Here is a 14848-nt window from a genome sequence, read left to right on the forward strand (position 1 = left end):
TAAAGATTTATTTATTCATGCATACAAAAACTGGAATACAGGCCAGAGGTGTGTGTGTAGGGGGGTGGGGTGAGAGGATTCACCAGGGACAGAGTGAAGAACAGAACAGGCAGATTTACTAAGGGGGGCAGTGGGTGAGACAGGAGAGGTCTGCTGCGCCATGTGGGTAGCTCCCTGGCTAGGGATCAAACTTGTGCTGCAGTGGCTGCAGATAGCTTCATAGGTTGCGCCTTAACCCCTTGCATCACCAGGGAGGCCCTATCCTAAATCTTCTACTGTGAGCCTCCATCAGATATTAACATCTTACACACACGCACTGAGACATTATTTTGTACATCCTGATGGAGAGACTGGACATCACCCATAAAGGATCCTTACTCCCAAGTTGACCCTGAATCTGGCCCAGCCTCAGGTTCCACCCATTTTCAGGACATACAGTATACAGCAGAACATACTAAAGGACATCAATAAGAGCAACCAGCCAAATCAAACTGCCAGATGAATGAAAGGGGTGGGAAACTGTCAGAGAACAAAGAACTGAAAGATACCAACCAATGCAATGTCATGGCCGTTACTTGGATTCTGATTTGAACAAACCAACAGTTAGAAGATTATGAGGGTGGCGTGGTGACCCTATACCCCTAAATCATACACCATGTTGTAAACCAATGTTACTTCAATAAAGAAAAACAATTTAAGACATTTACAAGACAATAAGGGAAACTGGGATATTAGATAAGATTGAGGAATTATTCGTTCTCTTAGCTGTGATAAAGGTGTTCTAGTTATGGGTTTTCTTAAGAACCTATGTTTTAGAGATAGGTGTTTAAGCATTTATGGATGAAATGAGGTCTGGGATAAACTTTAAATTAATTTCAGAGGGAAGGGGAAGCTGAAAAAATAAAACGAGATTGGCCATATGTTGATGATTGTCGAGGAACGGTGATGGGTACCTGGAGGACCATTATACTATTCTATTTTTGTGCATGATTGAACATTACCATAATAATGTTTAAAGGGGGCTGGGGAAGGGTGGCTGTGAAGGAAAAGAAAGAATAGAAGGAAAAGGGATTCTCCCTGGCACCCCCCCTTAAGACCCTAGAGCAAAGACCTCCAGAGGTGAAAAGTGGGGGCGGGCTGGTGAAGGAGAGCCAAAGGGGGGCGAGCTGCCCCCCAACGGTGAGGCACTCTCACTGGTCCTCGAGTAAGGAAGGGGCTATGTATCCGCCATCGCTGCCATAGCTTCAGCTCGGGCAGCTGCGGGCCCCGGTACCTGAACATCAGTGCCCACCCACCTGCTAAGTGAGGGCCAGCGGGCTCTTCCGCGCCTGCGCAGCACACCCCCCCTCCAGCGGTGCGAGGCCCAGCTCCTGCAGCCCATAATCCCCTGCGCCGCACAGCAGGCGCGCTCTCAGCGGGGGCGAAGCCACCGCCTCCGGACTAGAGCAAGGTGAGGCAGAGGGTGTTGCGTGGACTTGTGGGAAATGTAGTTCGCCTGCCTGTCTGGCGCCACCGCCCAAGCCGCCGGCGAGACTACGCGCCCCACAATGCGTCCCGCGCAGAGCGGTGGCGCGGTGTATTGCTGCCCCCGCGTGGCGGCTGAGCAGTTACGCCCGGGCGTGGGAATGGTACCGAATTGGGAAGAGTTGGGTGTGGGGTTGGGGACGTCTGAGGGTCGCCCTGGGAACCTTCGGGAAGCCTTTTCACCTCTGGAAAGGCTCCTCACACCTGGACCAAGAAGGGGTGAAGAAATTGTAGGTAGGACCCGCTATGAGGATAAATGAAATCAGCACAGTAACTGTTGGCTGATTACTATCCTAATTACTACGACTATTACTTAGAGACTAAGCACTGGCAAGGCACTGCTTCCAACGCTCCAGGTGTATCATCGTATTTAATTCTCCCAACAGCCATTTGTGGTACTATTTGCCCCCCATTACAGGAATGAAGCTGAGGCCCAACGCCACTCACTTGGTCAATGACAGAGATGGGATTTGAACCCAGGCTGTCAGGCTTCAGAGTCTGTGCTGTTCTTCACTGTGAAACACCCTCTGATCACGCTTTAAATTGTACCAAGATTGTAATTAGCACATGAATCAACTCAAGATGGCCATTAGCACATGGATGTCTTTGAGCAGGTGATTATCAGCACATTATTGTAATTTAGATCTGCTCCAGTACAGTTTACAATTGGCATAGATTTATAATTAGCACATGAATCAGCATGGATTTATGTTCACAGGGATCAGATTTCTGATTAGCACTTGCATCAGTAGTGCTTTGTGTTGGGAACTGGAGTCATGAGGTTTCTATGAGCACGGATTCTGCACGCTGGGGTTATTATTGTTCATGCCAGAAAGCCCTGTTCCTTTTGGGTCCAGGTGACCTCCTCCAGGCTGCCCTGCCTTCACTGAACTCCCACCAGCACCAAAAGGCTGACTTGGTGATTTCCTTACCCCTCCCTATCCCCTCATCTTGATAGTGGACTATCACAGCAACAACCACGAGTTCTGCAATGATCTCTTCTCTTTCTGCCTTCTGAGGAGACGCAGTTCCAAAGCCTGGACTGTGATTTGTGGGCTCATTTCCAGCATCAGGCCTGGCGCGCTGGGTGGGCTCAGTAAATGCTTGACTGGACATTTATCATTGTCCTTCCACATTGACCTAAAGATTTATCAAATCAAGTCAGATTCACTTTGCCCTCAGAGGGGTCAATTTTGTGCTCGTTCACCCCACAGGCACGAGTAGGGGAGTAGGTGGTCAGGATGGGGCTGGGAAATTCTCCCTGAATGGGGATTTGGTGCAGTGGATGGGAGAGCCCACCGCCTCTTCTTTCTGCATCCTCTGAGGTTGACGTTGGGCAATGGAGGTGGTTAATGTTAAATGCATTATAATCTGTACTCCCTTTGCAGTAATTGTTGCTGGGAGGGAGCTGCTCTGCCTGGGAATGTGTTCTCAATTACCTCTTGCATCTACAATGGCCGTGGAACTAGTTTTCCCAATAAAATACAGGCAGAAGGGAAGTGTGTCAGTCACCTCTCAGCCAAGATTATTTTGAGAAGCTGGTGAAACTTCTCTACACTGTCTTCTCTTTGCCAGGTGAAAGCCAATAATTCAGAATCCCAGGAAATAAATAAGATTAACAAGTGTCATGGGTGACTCGCTGGAGGGACATGCCAGCCAAGCAGGACACCAGGGGTGATTTGTTATAGCAGCTGGCATCACACTCACCGCCACACTGACCCTTCCTCTCTGGCCCCTGATATCAATAAAGCTTGAGCCCATCCTACTGCGAAATGATCCTCTAATTCTCAATTGGGGTGATCAGCTTCACATAGCAGAGCAACACAGTGGCCCAGAGTCTCTGCTAGTTGAAATTTTATCATTGTACGTCCCCCATTTTTTGTACAAGTGTAAACTTTCTTCTATTTTCTCACAGATGTTTTCTTCCATTTTGGCAGCTGAAGTCGCTTTGACCCTGAATGTGGCCTTAGGTCTCCACCATAGTCAAGCATCACTGTACGTGCAGGGTCTCGGGGCCTCCCTATAGAAGTCAGTGCTTGCCTGGGACCCATAAATCTGATTAGGGTAGTTAGTATGTCTGTTTGAGGGGGGTTTACTCACTGCTCCTCTCTTCTGACCCTTCTATATGGGGGTACCCCTTCAGGCCCGACCTTTAAAATGAGTCCCTCACTCTCAGTACCAATTAATGTGCTCATGACAAAGCTGAGCCAATTGCAGTGACCCCCTAACTGGCAAGGTTAGGTTAGTGGGTGCAAGCTGAGGATAAGAGAAGACCACCTCCACCCCTCCTTGCTCTGACAGCTCCTGAGTTGAAGGGGCCTAAGTTTTTGGCCAACAGACTGATTTCCTTGATTTGAGAGCATGTGTGCATAAGTGTGTGTGTCTGTGTGTGTACGCATCCCTTGTGTTTCCTGTGACTCTGAATGTTTCTTGTGTATATGTGTGCATGTGTAACTCACACGTGTGCAACAGAGAATGTGTGCAGTGTGTTTCTGCGCGTGACCGCTCACATGTCTGAGTGTGAATCTGTGTGTTTCAGAGGGGTGTGTCTATGCGTGTCCTTGCGCGTCCCCTGCACTTGGATACGAGTCTTGCTAGATGTGTGCTGCTTGTGCCTGCTGTCCGTGTAAATTCGGATGAGCCTCTGGGTATGTGACTCGCATGTGTGAGTACGGCTGTGTCCTCTGTGCGCATCTGTGTGTACTGGGGCAGATTCTGTGAGCAGATATGAGCAGTCCTGTTCCCCCACGCCCCCTCAGCTCTCACGCAGCTTCTCATTCTTCCTGCTGTGGCTGTTTCTGCTGCTTCGCTCCCCTTCTCCAGATGTTGCAATTAAGTAAATGCAGCAATTAGGCGGAGTCCCCCAAACAACCATCGCTCCAGGATCCCTTCCAAGAGCTAGTGAGTGATTACAGCATACGCAGACACATGCATAGTACTGTTTGGGCACCCCAGGGACCACCCCCAGGCGGCACATGCTGTGGCGTGAGGGTACAGGTGAGTGGCACACACACAGCGAGGGGGGCCCCTTGTCCATCTGCTATGCTAGTACTTATCCTTCGTGTCTCAGCATGAAGGTCCCCTCTTCTGGGAGGCCTCCCTAGTTCCCAGGATGCCAGAGGGAGGAGACAGAAGGTTGCATCTGTCTCTGGGATGCTACACCCCTCTGTTGCCCAATCAGAGCCTGACCACTGTGGCTGGGCGTCTCCCAGACAGCCCCGATCTGATTAGCCTGAGCTTCTCCTGTCCTTTCCCTGACCGCTCTGGGCTGTCTCGATATGTGACATTCTCCCTTCTGGCGTGGGAGCTCAGTGAAGGCGGCCAGTGCTGTCCAGGTAGATGCTTTTGCTGTGGTGTCATCAGCCCAGAAATCTACAGCAAATGCGAACCTCGTACTGTTGCCTCTGCTACGCTGTTTCTGAAGCCCTCCTCTGTCTATAAATAGGTGGTTTCAGGGCCTCCCTGGTGGTGCAAGGGGTTAAGCGTCAGCACTATGAAGCTATCCTGCAGCCTCTGCAGCACAAGTTCGATCCCTGGCCATGGAGCTACCCACATGGCGCAGCAGACCTCGCCTGTCTTGCCCGCTGCTCCCCTCAGCAGTGTATTTCATCAGTCTGCCTGTTCTGCTCCCCACTCTGTCTCTGGTGAATCCTCGCACCCCCCCTGCACCTTTGCCTGCACCCCAGCTCTTGTATGCATAAATGAATAAATCTTTTAAAAAATTAAATAAGGGCCTCCCCGGTGGCACAGCGGTTGAGCGCTGGGTTGCGAAGCTGCCCGCGGCCTCTGCGGCGCCAGTTCGATCCCCGGCTGCTCCCCGGCCACCGGAGGAGGATTCCACATGGTGCGCAGACCTCTCCTGCCGCCCGCTGCTCCCCTCAGCAGTGTACTTCGGTCCTTCTGCCTGTTCTGCTCCCTGCTCTGGCTCTGGTGAATTCTCTCACCCTCCCGCGCTTCTGACTGTACCCAGTGCATGTATAAACAAAACAAACAAACAAATATAATAAATAAATAAATAAATAAATAAATAAAACATGCCTCTATAAAAAAAAAAAAACTATAAAAAAAACTATTTAAAAAATTAAATAAGGTGGTCTCTTTGCCACACAACAGAGGTCCAAGTGCCCTCAGTCCACCAGCTTTGGGCATAGGCCCCTGGTTGAGCCCAGCGGTTATCAAAGTGTGGCCCCTTAGCAGCTTTTGTACCACTTGGGAACCTGTTTACAAATGCAAATGTTTGGGCTCCTCCTCAGACATACTGAATCAGAAACTCTGAGATTGCTGCATGGAAATCTGTAAGTCTTGGGGATGATTCCAATGCAGCTGAAGTGTGAGTACTACTGTCTAGCTCATGCCAGGGGTCCTTGTCTTCTTTTCTGCCCCAGATCTCAGCCGGCTCGGTACCATTCTCTCCCCTGAAAGGGACAGTCATCACCCAATGGGGTAAGGGAAGGGGGACAACAATTTGGATGTGTTCTACAAGGTTCCTTCATGTTCCCCAGCAGAACTGAGCCCCAATTATCCTGAGAAGTAAACTGCTCCTCAATTGTGCCTTCTATTAACTTCCTTCCTCCTCTGGTTCACTCTTCCCTGTTTCCTGGGATCACCCCCTAATTTGCCTGATCCACTGAATTCTAATCTCAGTCTGCTCTTGGGATCATCTTCAGATATTTCCCTCCAACTCCATCACTTGGAAATTTCTGCATCCTTTTTCTGAGTGTCTGACCAGTACTCAGTCTGCGGGGTCAGAAGCACTGATGAACTTTGCTAATGATCTGGAAAGACAGGCCCTGAGCTGAGTTAATTTTAGATGCAATTTTTCAATACACATAAGAGGAAGGAGCCAAAAGTCTGTTCTAAAACCTCCAGTATGGCTAGGGATGCCAGAGTGGGTGTGCCCCCAGGTTGCTTTGCTCCTCCATTCAGATGGGTTTTCCAGGGGTGTTTACGATCACTCAGGTCTCCCCAGGATAGGGTCATGACCGTAGGTCAAGGCGGTGCCCGCTTTGGGCCAGGGCTCCCAAAAGATCAGGTCCCCTTTGTTGCTATAACCAAGTTCCCAAGCCAGGCTTGTGAACCATCACCCACATCCCTCTTTTGGGGACACCATCTGTCAGGAGACATGTAGGACACCCCCTTCCGGCCTCCCCTATTCTCACAAGCATCAGAACAGGTGGACACCACTTCTGGTGAGTCATGTGTTGGGTACAGATTTAGTAGGGTCCTCTGTGGATCTGTGGGTTGAGTTGGGAGAGGGGGAGGCCGTAGACACGCTTCTCTGGATCAACCTGGCTAGCGCCCTGCCCATCTTTTCCTTCCTCCCTGGGATAACTGGTCAGTGTGTCTTGGGAGCTAACTCCAATTCCAGAGGGTCTGGAGCCAGGTTTGCCCCTGGTGACCAGTGCAAGTGCCTTGGGAAGAAGCAGTGTCTCCCCTTTGACCTGAAAGATCAGACTGGGTCCGTTTGGGGAGGTACCTGTGGGGAGGCCTGGTGATGCTGAGACAGAGGGGCAGAAGGAGACAGGTTTGGGGTGGGGGGGTGCTCTGGGATGAATGGCCACATTCAAGGCTGTAAATGAGAACTGGACACACAACACACACACACACACACACACACACACACACACCCTCCTCACCGCTGAGTTGGGGGGCATGTTAGCTGCTCCCTTTCGATTTCTGTCTCTGACTCTGTCAGTCTCTCTCCGTCTCTGTCTTTGCCTGTCTCTGACTTGTCCTTGTCTCTCTCCTTCTCTCTGGGTCTCTCACTGTCCCTGTATTTCCATCACTCCTAGAACATCTGTCTTCTGTCTCTCCACCTGCCTCTCTCATTGTCTTTGTCCCTCAGTCTAAGTCTGCCCTTTTTTTCGGTCTCTATCCCCATCTCTGTGTGTCTCTGGCACCAAGGATTCTTGCTCCCCAGCAACACCAGGTGGAGCTGGGACGCGCCTTTGAAAAGAGGGGGCGGGGGGGGGGGGTCTGCCTACACCTTTAAACGCGGGCGCGCGCGGAGCCTGCGCCTTTAAGCGCCGGCACGCGCGCGGCCCTGGGTTCCCGGCGAGGAGGCCGCGGGAGCGCCCGGACCCGGCCCGCCTGCCCGGCCCCCGCCCGGCCCCCGCCCCGGCCCCGGCGGGGGAGGGGTCTCTGAGCGCGGCCCCTCCCCCCTGCGCCCCCGCCTACGCTGCGGTGCCCCCACCCCGCTTGTCCCGATCTGTCCGTCCGCACCCAGGCCTCGCCCCACCCCGGCCCCCGGGGCTGCCCGGCCGGACCCCCACCCGCCGCAGCCGACCCCCGCTCTCCGGGCCGGTCCCCGCAGAAGCCCAGGGAGCAAACGCGACCCCACCGCCCCAGACCCAGGACCCGCACCCCGGCGTCGGGGCCCTGCACCCCGAATTTGGAGCCAGAGATTCAGAACCCCGAACCTGGGACCCTGATCTGGAGCTGGGATCCCAAGACCTGGAGGCTGAACGTGAACACCTGAGATTGGAATCGCAACATCTGTCCCCAGACCCCAAGATTTGGAAGCCTGAACCCCAAGACTGGGAATATGGACCCCAAGATTTGGAACCTGAACCTAAAGATTTGGCATCTAAAACCCCACAGCTGGAGCTGAACTCTGAATTCTGTTTCTGGGACCTTAAAATCTGGGCCAGGATTCCCACATCTATATCCCGAAATCCACTCTCTGGGACTGAACCCTGAGATTTCAGCCTCAGATTCTAATATCTGAACCCTGGCATTCCGAGGGGCCTAAACCTAAGCTTGGGCCTGAATGAAGTGCTGCAAACCTGAGTGCTGAAATTTGGGACCAGAAACCTCCAGATCTTTATTTAGCACCCCAATATCTGAACCCAACACCCCAGTGTCGGATGCTAGGATTGGGCGTGGGACTTCACCCCACACTCACCGTTTGAGTGTTTAGCATCCCAAGACTGGAGGTGGGAGAACTGGCGCTGAGCAACCCCAACTGGGCGCTGGGTCTTAGACCCTAGGGGCCCAAAATTTGGGAATCTGGGACAGCAGGTGTCAAGGTCCAGAGAGACTGTGGCCCAAGGCCTCAGCTGAGACACACAGGCAGTCCCTCTGCAGCGGTCTCGGGGTCAGGGAAGGCATGACCAGGAGTCCCTCCGGAGCCCTGACCCCTGGTCCCCTTGGAGCCTGAGGACTCTGCTCCTGGGGCTCTTCCAGCTCAGGTAAGTCTCCTGAAAGATCATGGAGGTGGGAGGGACTTGGGAGGAACTTGGTGGTTGAGGGTGGAGGCAGGTGAGGACCAGGTTCCCCGGGCACCCTTGGGGTTCTCCCAGGAACCAGACACCCTGTGTCCCCAGGCTGGGGCCCCAGCCTCTATTCTGCCTCACTTTCTAGACACTCATCCAGCCCTGCCTGTCCCTGACCTCGTCTGTCCCAGCTGATGGCATCTCCCTGAACTTCTTGCCATCTGTCTTCCCTGATCACCTCCAACCCTCTCTCTCTCCAGTCTCCTTTCTCTACTTCCCCCACCGACCAGCTCTACTCACCTCTCCTTTCTCTGGTTGTTTCTAACACTTCTGTCCACTGCTCCTCTCTGGCTACCACACTACTCTCATTGACCGCCTCTGTCTACAGCTTCTGTCTCCAACCGCCCCCCTCAGCGTCTCCATCCAGCCACCTGTCTTCTGCTTCGTTCAATGGCCACCTTCAACGCCACTGGCCACCACTCCTCTCTCATCTTTGGCCAGCACTGTAGCCCATGTCCACTCCCGTCTCTCGGTCGTGGCCTGTGACTGTCTCTGACCATCACTGACATCTCTGGCTACCTCTCTTCCCTCTGCGGCTTCTGTCCATCTCCTCTCTGGCCTCCTCTGTCCACCTCTCCTCTCTCCGACCATCTTTCAGCAGCTCCCCTGCCCTCCTCCACCCGGACCCTAACGGCCACTCTACAGCCCCCCTCGCTTTGCTGACCACCTCTCTCCTCTGTCTCGTCCCATCATGGCTACCCTCTGAGCCTTTGTAACATCCCCGGCTGCCTTTCCTCTCCCGGATGACCTCTCCCCGTGCCCCGCACCCTAGCCAGCCGTCCTGGTCTCCAACTCTCTGACCTGCCTGTCCTCTTCTCTCTCTCACGACCTGTCTGGCTTTTGCCCATTTCTGCACCATCTTTGTCCGTCTGTCTGTCCACCTCTCATCTGCTTGGCCAGTTCTCACCGCCTCTCTTCTCCACCGCATCTGGCTTCTGTCCTTCCAGCACCCTGGCTGTCTCTTCTCTCCGCAGCCCTTGGACCACTTCTCCGGGACGGCGTTTAAACCTCCTCGCTTAGCCTCCACGTGCCCTGACCGACCCTCCCTCCTCTGTCTCTGACCATCCCGAACCACCTCCTTTCCCTCTGGCCACCCTCTGTAGCCTCGGGCTCCCCCCCCGCACACTGACCATCACCTCTGGCTTCTGCCCCATCTGACCACCTCTGACCGTCTCTCCTGCTCGCAGGCCTCCGTGACCTCCTCTCCCACTGTGGGGCCACCACACCCCCTTCTGCTACCCTTCCCTGCCTTCGGCCTCCTGACGCCCCCATCTTCCTTGCAGGCCGCCCCTGCCCGCGATGGCCGTCCTCCCACTGCTCCTTTGCCTGCTGCCGCTGGCCCCCGCCTCGTCTCCGCCCCAGCCGGCCACACCCAGCCCGTGTCCCCGCCGCTGCCGCTGCCAGACACAGTCACTGCCCCTCAGCGTGCTGTGCCCCGGGGCGGGCCTCCTGTTCGTGCCGCCCTCGCTGGACCGGCGGGCGGCCGAGCTGCGCCTGGCGGACAACTTCATCGCTGCGGTGCGCCGCCGGGACCTGGCCAACATGACGGGCCTGCTGCACCTGAGCTTGTCCCGCAACACCATCCGCCACGTGGCGGCCGGCGCCTTCGCGGACCTCCGCGCCCTGCGCGCCCTGCACCTCGACGGCAACCGGCTGACCTCGCTGGGCGAGGGCCAGCTGCGCGGCCTGGTCAACCTGCGCCACCTCATCCTGAGCAACAACCAGCTGGCAGCCCTGGCGGCGGGCGCCCTGGACGACTGCGCCGAGACGCTGGAGGACCTGGACCTCTCCTACAACAACCTGGAGCAGCTGCCCTGGGAGGCGCTGGGGCGCCTGGGCAACGTCAACACGCTGGGCCTCGACCACAACCTGCTGGCCTCCGTGCCCGCCGGCGCCTTCTCCCGCCTGCACAAGCTGGCGCGGCTGGACATGACCTCCAACCGCCTGACCACCATCCCGCCCGACCCGCTCTTCTCCCGCCTCCCGCTGCTCGCCAGGCCCCGCGGCTCGCCCGCCTCCGCCCTGGTGCTGGCCTTCGGGGGGAACCCCCTGCACTGCAACTGTGAGCTGGTGTGGCTGCGGCGGCTGGCACGCGAGGACGACCTCGAGGCCTGTGCCTCCCCGCCCGCCCTGGGCGGCCGCTACTTCTGGGCTGTGGGAGAGGAGGAATTTGTGTGTGAGCCCCCCGTGGTGACTCACCGCTCCCCGCCCCTGGCCGTGCCCGCGGGCCGGCCAGCCGCCCTGCGCTGCCGGGCAGTGGGGGACCCTGAGCCCCGAGTGCGTTGGGTGTCGCCCCAGGGCCGGCTGCTGGGCAACTCGAGCCGCGCTCGAGCCTTCCCCAACGGGACGCTGGAGCTGCTGGTCACCGAGCCGGGCGACGGCGGCGTCTTCACTTGCATTGCGGCCAATGCAGCTGGCGAGGCCACCGCTGCGGTTGAGCTGACCGTGGGCCCCCCGCCGCCCCCCCAGCTAGCCAACAGCACCAGCTGTGACCCCCCGCGGGACGGGGATCCGGATGCCCTCACCCCGCCCTCTGCTGCCTCTGCCTCCGCCTCCGCCTCCGCCTCTGCCAAGGCTGCTGACCCCGGGCCCCCTACCGACCGTGGCGTCCAGGTGACTGAGCACGGGGCCACGGCCGCTCTCGTCCAGTGGCCGGATCAGCGGCCCATCCCGGGCATCCGCATGTACCAGATCCAGTACAACAGCTCGGCCGACGACATCCTCGTCTACAGGTGCAGGGGCCAGGCAGAGGGCAGGCCGGGTGGGGGGTGAGGTGGGGTGGCCTGGAGGTCGCCTGCCGGAGGCCTAGGCAACTGAGAAATGCCGGTTACAAAGGGAGTCGGGCAGCAGAGGTAAAAGAAACTAGGCAAAGAAGGTAAAAGAGATCTCGTAGCGATGGAAAGAAAGCAACTAAGCAGGGGATGTAAATAGTAGCTAACCTAAAAAGGAATTGGGCGGCAAGAGGAAAAGTAATCAGGCCAGAAGAGTGAAAAGTTAATTGAGGGTGGGACAGGGTCATGGGGGGGCGGGTGGGGGGGGTAGAAATGAATTTGAGCTGGAAAGGCAAAGAGGAAGCAGGTTTTTCCGGATGACAGGGCTAGTGACAAGCCAGGCTGCGGGACGGGACGGAAAGATCTAGCAGGAAGGTACAGGGGTGACAGAAAAGAGAGCTGAGGTAGCCCCGCTGGGAAGGAACTCAGGGGAGGAGGCTTAATGGAGACTAGGCTTTGGGTTTGTGCAGTATTGGGGGTCTTCACAGGTGCATGTTATTTAGAGCTCTAAGATGGTGACATCTCAATTTTTGATTCCCTAAATCATATTAAAACAAGTTCAGCCACTACCTGCTCATTAAACAGGAATGTTCAGTTTGTCGCTCTTGGGAATTCCCTTCTCTCTTCTGTTGTTGCAGACACTAAACTTGGGGCTTATACACCCCAAGAGATGGGTCAGCACCACTTGTGCCCCTGAGCCACAGAGCATTTATGCACCTGCGGTGGCCACATGTGGTCAGCAGGGATGGCTCTGGGCCAGCTGCTGGCCTCTTACCCAAGTCCAGCCTGGCACGGGCAGCTGTGGGTGACTCCCTGTTCTCGCTGCCTGGCTGGCTGCAGAGGTCTGGGCCTCCCCAGACACCTTGCAGGTGTCCTTTCCCTCTTTGGGGCTCGTACCTTAAGCCATCATCATCCCCTGATTTCCTAGAAATCCCACAATCCCGTGGTACTCCCTTAGATGGCAGTACCCAACCGGCGCCTGGAGGGCCACGCCTGCAAGTCTACCTTGCCTGGCAGGGGGTGGGGCAAAGGCTCTGCTGGAGTCGCCCTCCCAGAGATTCCCCCGAGTTCCCTGCACCTCCCCCATGAAAGCAGTTTAGGACTGAAATAGAGATTATAAAATAAGTGAAATCCCACACAGGGTACTTGGCAACAAAAGAAAATGTAGTGGAATCAGATGCTCCGGATAAAAGGCAATGGGAAAGGTGAGGCCGAATAGGAAACAGGCAACAGAGATCACAGGAAATCAGACCCGCAAAGAAATAAGGCAACAGGGAGAAAAAAGACATCGGCAGTGGTGGCCGAGGCAGATCAGTTTAATGGAAACGGAATCAGATGGCACTGGAAAGCGGTCCAGAGATGCAACAATAATAATAAGGCGATGGGGCTAGCGGGACATCTATTGGCAGGTAGGAAGACAATCTGGCACGAGCAGTACTGGGGAATTGGCCCGTCAGGGTAGAAGGATTCTAGCTGCACGCTGGAGGGAAATCAGACAGCCAGAACAGGGAGACCAGGCACAGGCTGGAGGAGAGACAGGTGGCCCGTAGAGTGGCGTGGGGTGAGGGTCTGGGGAGACTGGGAGGTGGGATCGGAGGGAAATCGGATAGGGGGCTGAAAGGCAGTGGCCACGGGTTCAAGGGAGATGGGACAGGTGAGAAAGAGGAGCGGGCGAGCTGGAGTGCTGTCTGGCAGCAGAGCTAGCGGGAACTTGGGTGATGGACTGGAGGGACTCGGAGTGAGCCAGAGGCGGAGGGGGAGGAGCAGCAGCGAGTGAAAGCAGGCAGTGGAGTGCAGCAAGCTTGGGCAGCAGAGCTCCAGGGAACTGCTGGCTGGCAGGAAACTGGCTGGCAGTGCCCAAGGGGAACTCAGCAGCTGCGAGGACGATGAAACAGAACTGGGGAACAAAGTGGGGTCACAGAAAACCAGGCAGTGAGACTACAGTGAAACTGGGCTGCTGAGCAGAAGGCAGGTGCGATATGAGACAGCTGTTTGGGGGACACTGAGTCCTGCAGATCTTTGGGTTGGAGAGTGGGTGCTGGGCAGCCAGAGACCTGACCCCCTACCTGCCTTTCCCTCCAGGATGATCCCAGCCGACAGCCGCTCGTTCCTGCTGACAGACCTGGTGTCGGGCCGCACCTACGACCTGTGTGTGCTGGCGGTGTATGAGGACAGCGCCACCGGGCTGACGGCCACGCGGCCAGTGGGCTGCGCCCGCTTCTCCACCGAGCCCGCGCTGCGGCCCTGCGGTGCTCCGCACGCCCCCTTCCTGGGCGGCACCATGATCATCGCGCTGGGCGGTGTCATCGTGGCCTCGGTACTGGTCTTCATCTTCGTGCTGCTCATGCGTTACAAGGTGCACGGCAGCCAGCCCCCCGGCAAGGCCAAGGCAGCTGCGCCCGTCAGCAGCGTCTGCTCCCAGACCAACGGTGCCCTGGGCCCCACGCTGGCCCCGCCTGCCCCGGAGCCTGCCGGGCCCAGGGCCCACACCGTGGTGCAGCTGGACTGTGAGCCCTGGGGGCCCAGCCACGAACCCACGGGACCCTAGCAGCACGCTGACCTCGAAGGCCCTCCTGGCCCCTGGAGTGGCAGGACCCAGGCACCCGTGGGACCTAGCCTCAGACTCACCAAATTGCTCACGGTTTTTAAAACTCTGATGGGGAGGGTGTCGGGGCACCGGGGCACAACAAAAAAGTCCTATTTTTCTAAGCTTGGGCCTGGGCCCTTGCCCTTGTCTCTGTCTGTGGGAGTTGGGGGGATCGTGCAGGGGTCTGGAGTTGGAGAACCCCCCCAGTTCTGTCTGGGGTCCTGGCTGAGGCTGAGGACCGTCATCCAGTCGAGGCACTCCTTGAGCCACCATGCTGGGCATGCCCCATGCGAGGCGCTGCTGCGTGACCCAGATGGCCCCAGCCCTGTCCTCAGGGCCGTCTAAAGGCCAGACACATTGCAGCTCGGGGGAACCGGAGAGGCGGTGATGACTGTGGGAACCCAAAAAAGGTGCCTGACGCAGCCCAGGCTGCAGTCAGGGAGGGCTTCCTGGAGAAGACATGAGCTGAGAATGACATCTGAAGGCGGTAACAGGGCACAGAGCAGGGGCAGCGCTGTTCCAGCACAGGCCGTGTAGGCAAGGACTGGGGGTGGGCACTGGGGGTGCTGCAGGAGAGGTGAGGCAGGAGGGGTGAGTAGGGTCTGGGACCTGCCAGCTGACAGTATTGGGGAGCCATGGAGGAGACCATGCTGGAGGGGGACGGGGTAGGGTTGGGCTTTGGGAAGGTCCAA

At 56.6% G+C, this 14848-nt stretch overlaps 1 protein-coding gene and 1 long non-coding RNA gene across 4 annotated transcripts; both read left to right on the top strand.

Moving 5' to 3' along the window:
* The first annotated feature begins 1399 nt into the window (after positions 1-1399).
* On the top strand, positions 1400-3288 carry LOC119250263 (uncharacterized). Of its 3 annotated transcripts, none has more exons than XR_008552499.1 (3): positions 1400-1450; positions 1943-2138; positions 3100-3288. It is a non-coding gene; the product is annotated as an uncharacterized LOC119250263 (long non-coding RNA). The 3 variants fall into 3 exon arrangements; XR_008552500.1 differs by lacking the exon at positions 1400-1450 and adding an exon at positions 1585-1628; XR_005126254.1 differs by lacking the exon at positions 1400-1450 and adding an exon at positions 1635-1758.
* A 4535-nt stretch (positions 3289-7823) lies between these two features.
* LRFN3 (leucine rich repeat and fibronectin type III domain containing 3) lies at positions 7824-14286 on the top strand. The gene is made up of 3 exons (XM_037517904.1): positions 7824-8714; positions 10082-11530; positions 13652-14286. Exons 2-3 carry the CDS (start codon positions 10098-10100, stop codon positions 14115-14117), a joined length of 1899 nt encoding a protein of 632 aa, XP_037373801.1. The 5' UTR covers positions 7824-8714; positions 10082-10097; the 3' UTR covers positions 14118-14286.
* The last annotated feature ends 562 nt before the right edge of the window (positions 14287-14848 follow it).

This window comes from Talpa occidentalis, unplaced genomic scaffold (assembly GCF_014898055.3).
Source record: "Talpa occidentalis isolate TD23 unplaced genomic scaffold, MPIMG_talOcc4v2.1 talOcc4.17, whole genome shotgun sequence".
Taxonomy (NCBI): domain Eukaryota; kingdom Metazoa; phylum Chordata; class Mammalia; order Eulipotyphla; family Talpidae; genus Talpa; species Talpa occidentalis.

Excerpts from the sequence above, each read along its gene's own strand:
- LRFN3 (XM_037517904.1), top strand. The coding sequence starts at position 10,098 with ATGGCCGTCCTCCCACTGCTCCTTTGCCTGCTGCCGCTGGCCCCCGCC. Across the intron at positions 11,531-13,651 it reads GACGACATCCTCGTCTACAG|GATGATCCCAGCCGACAGCC; the intron begins GTGCAGGGGCCA and ends CTTTCCCTCCAG.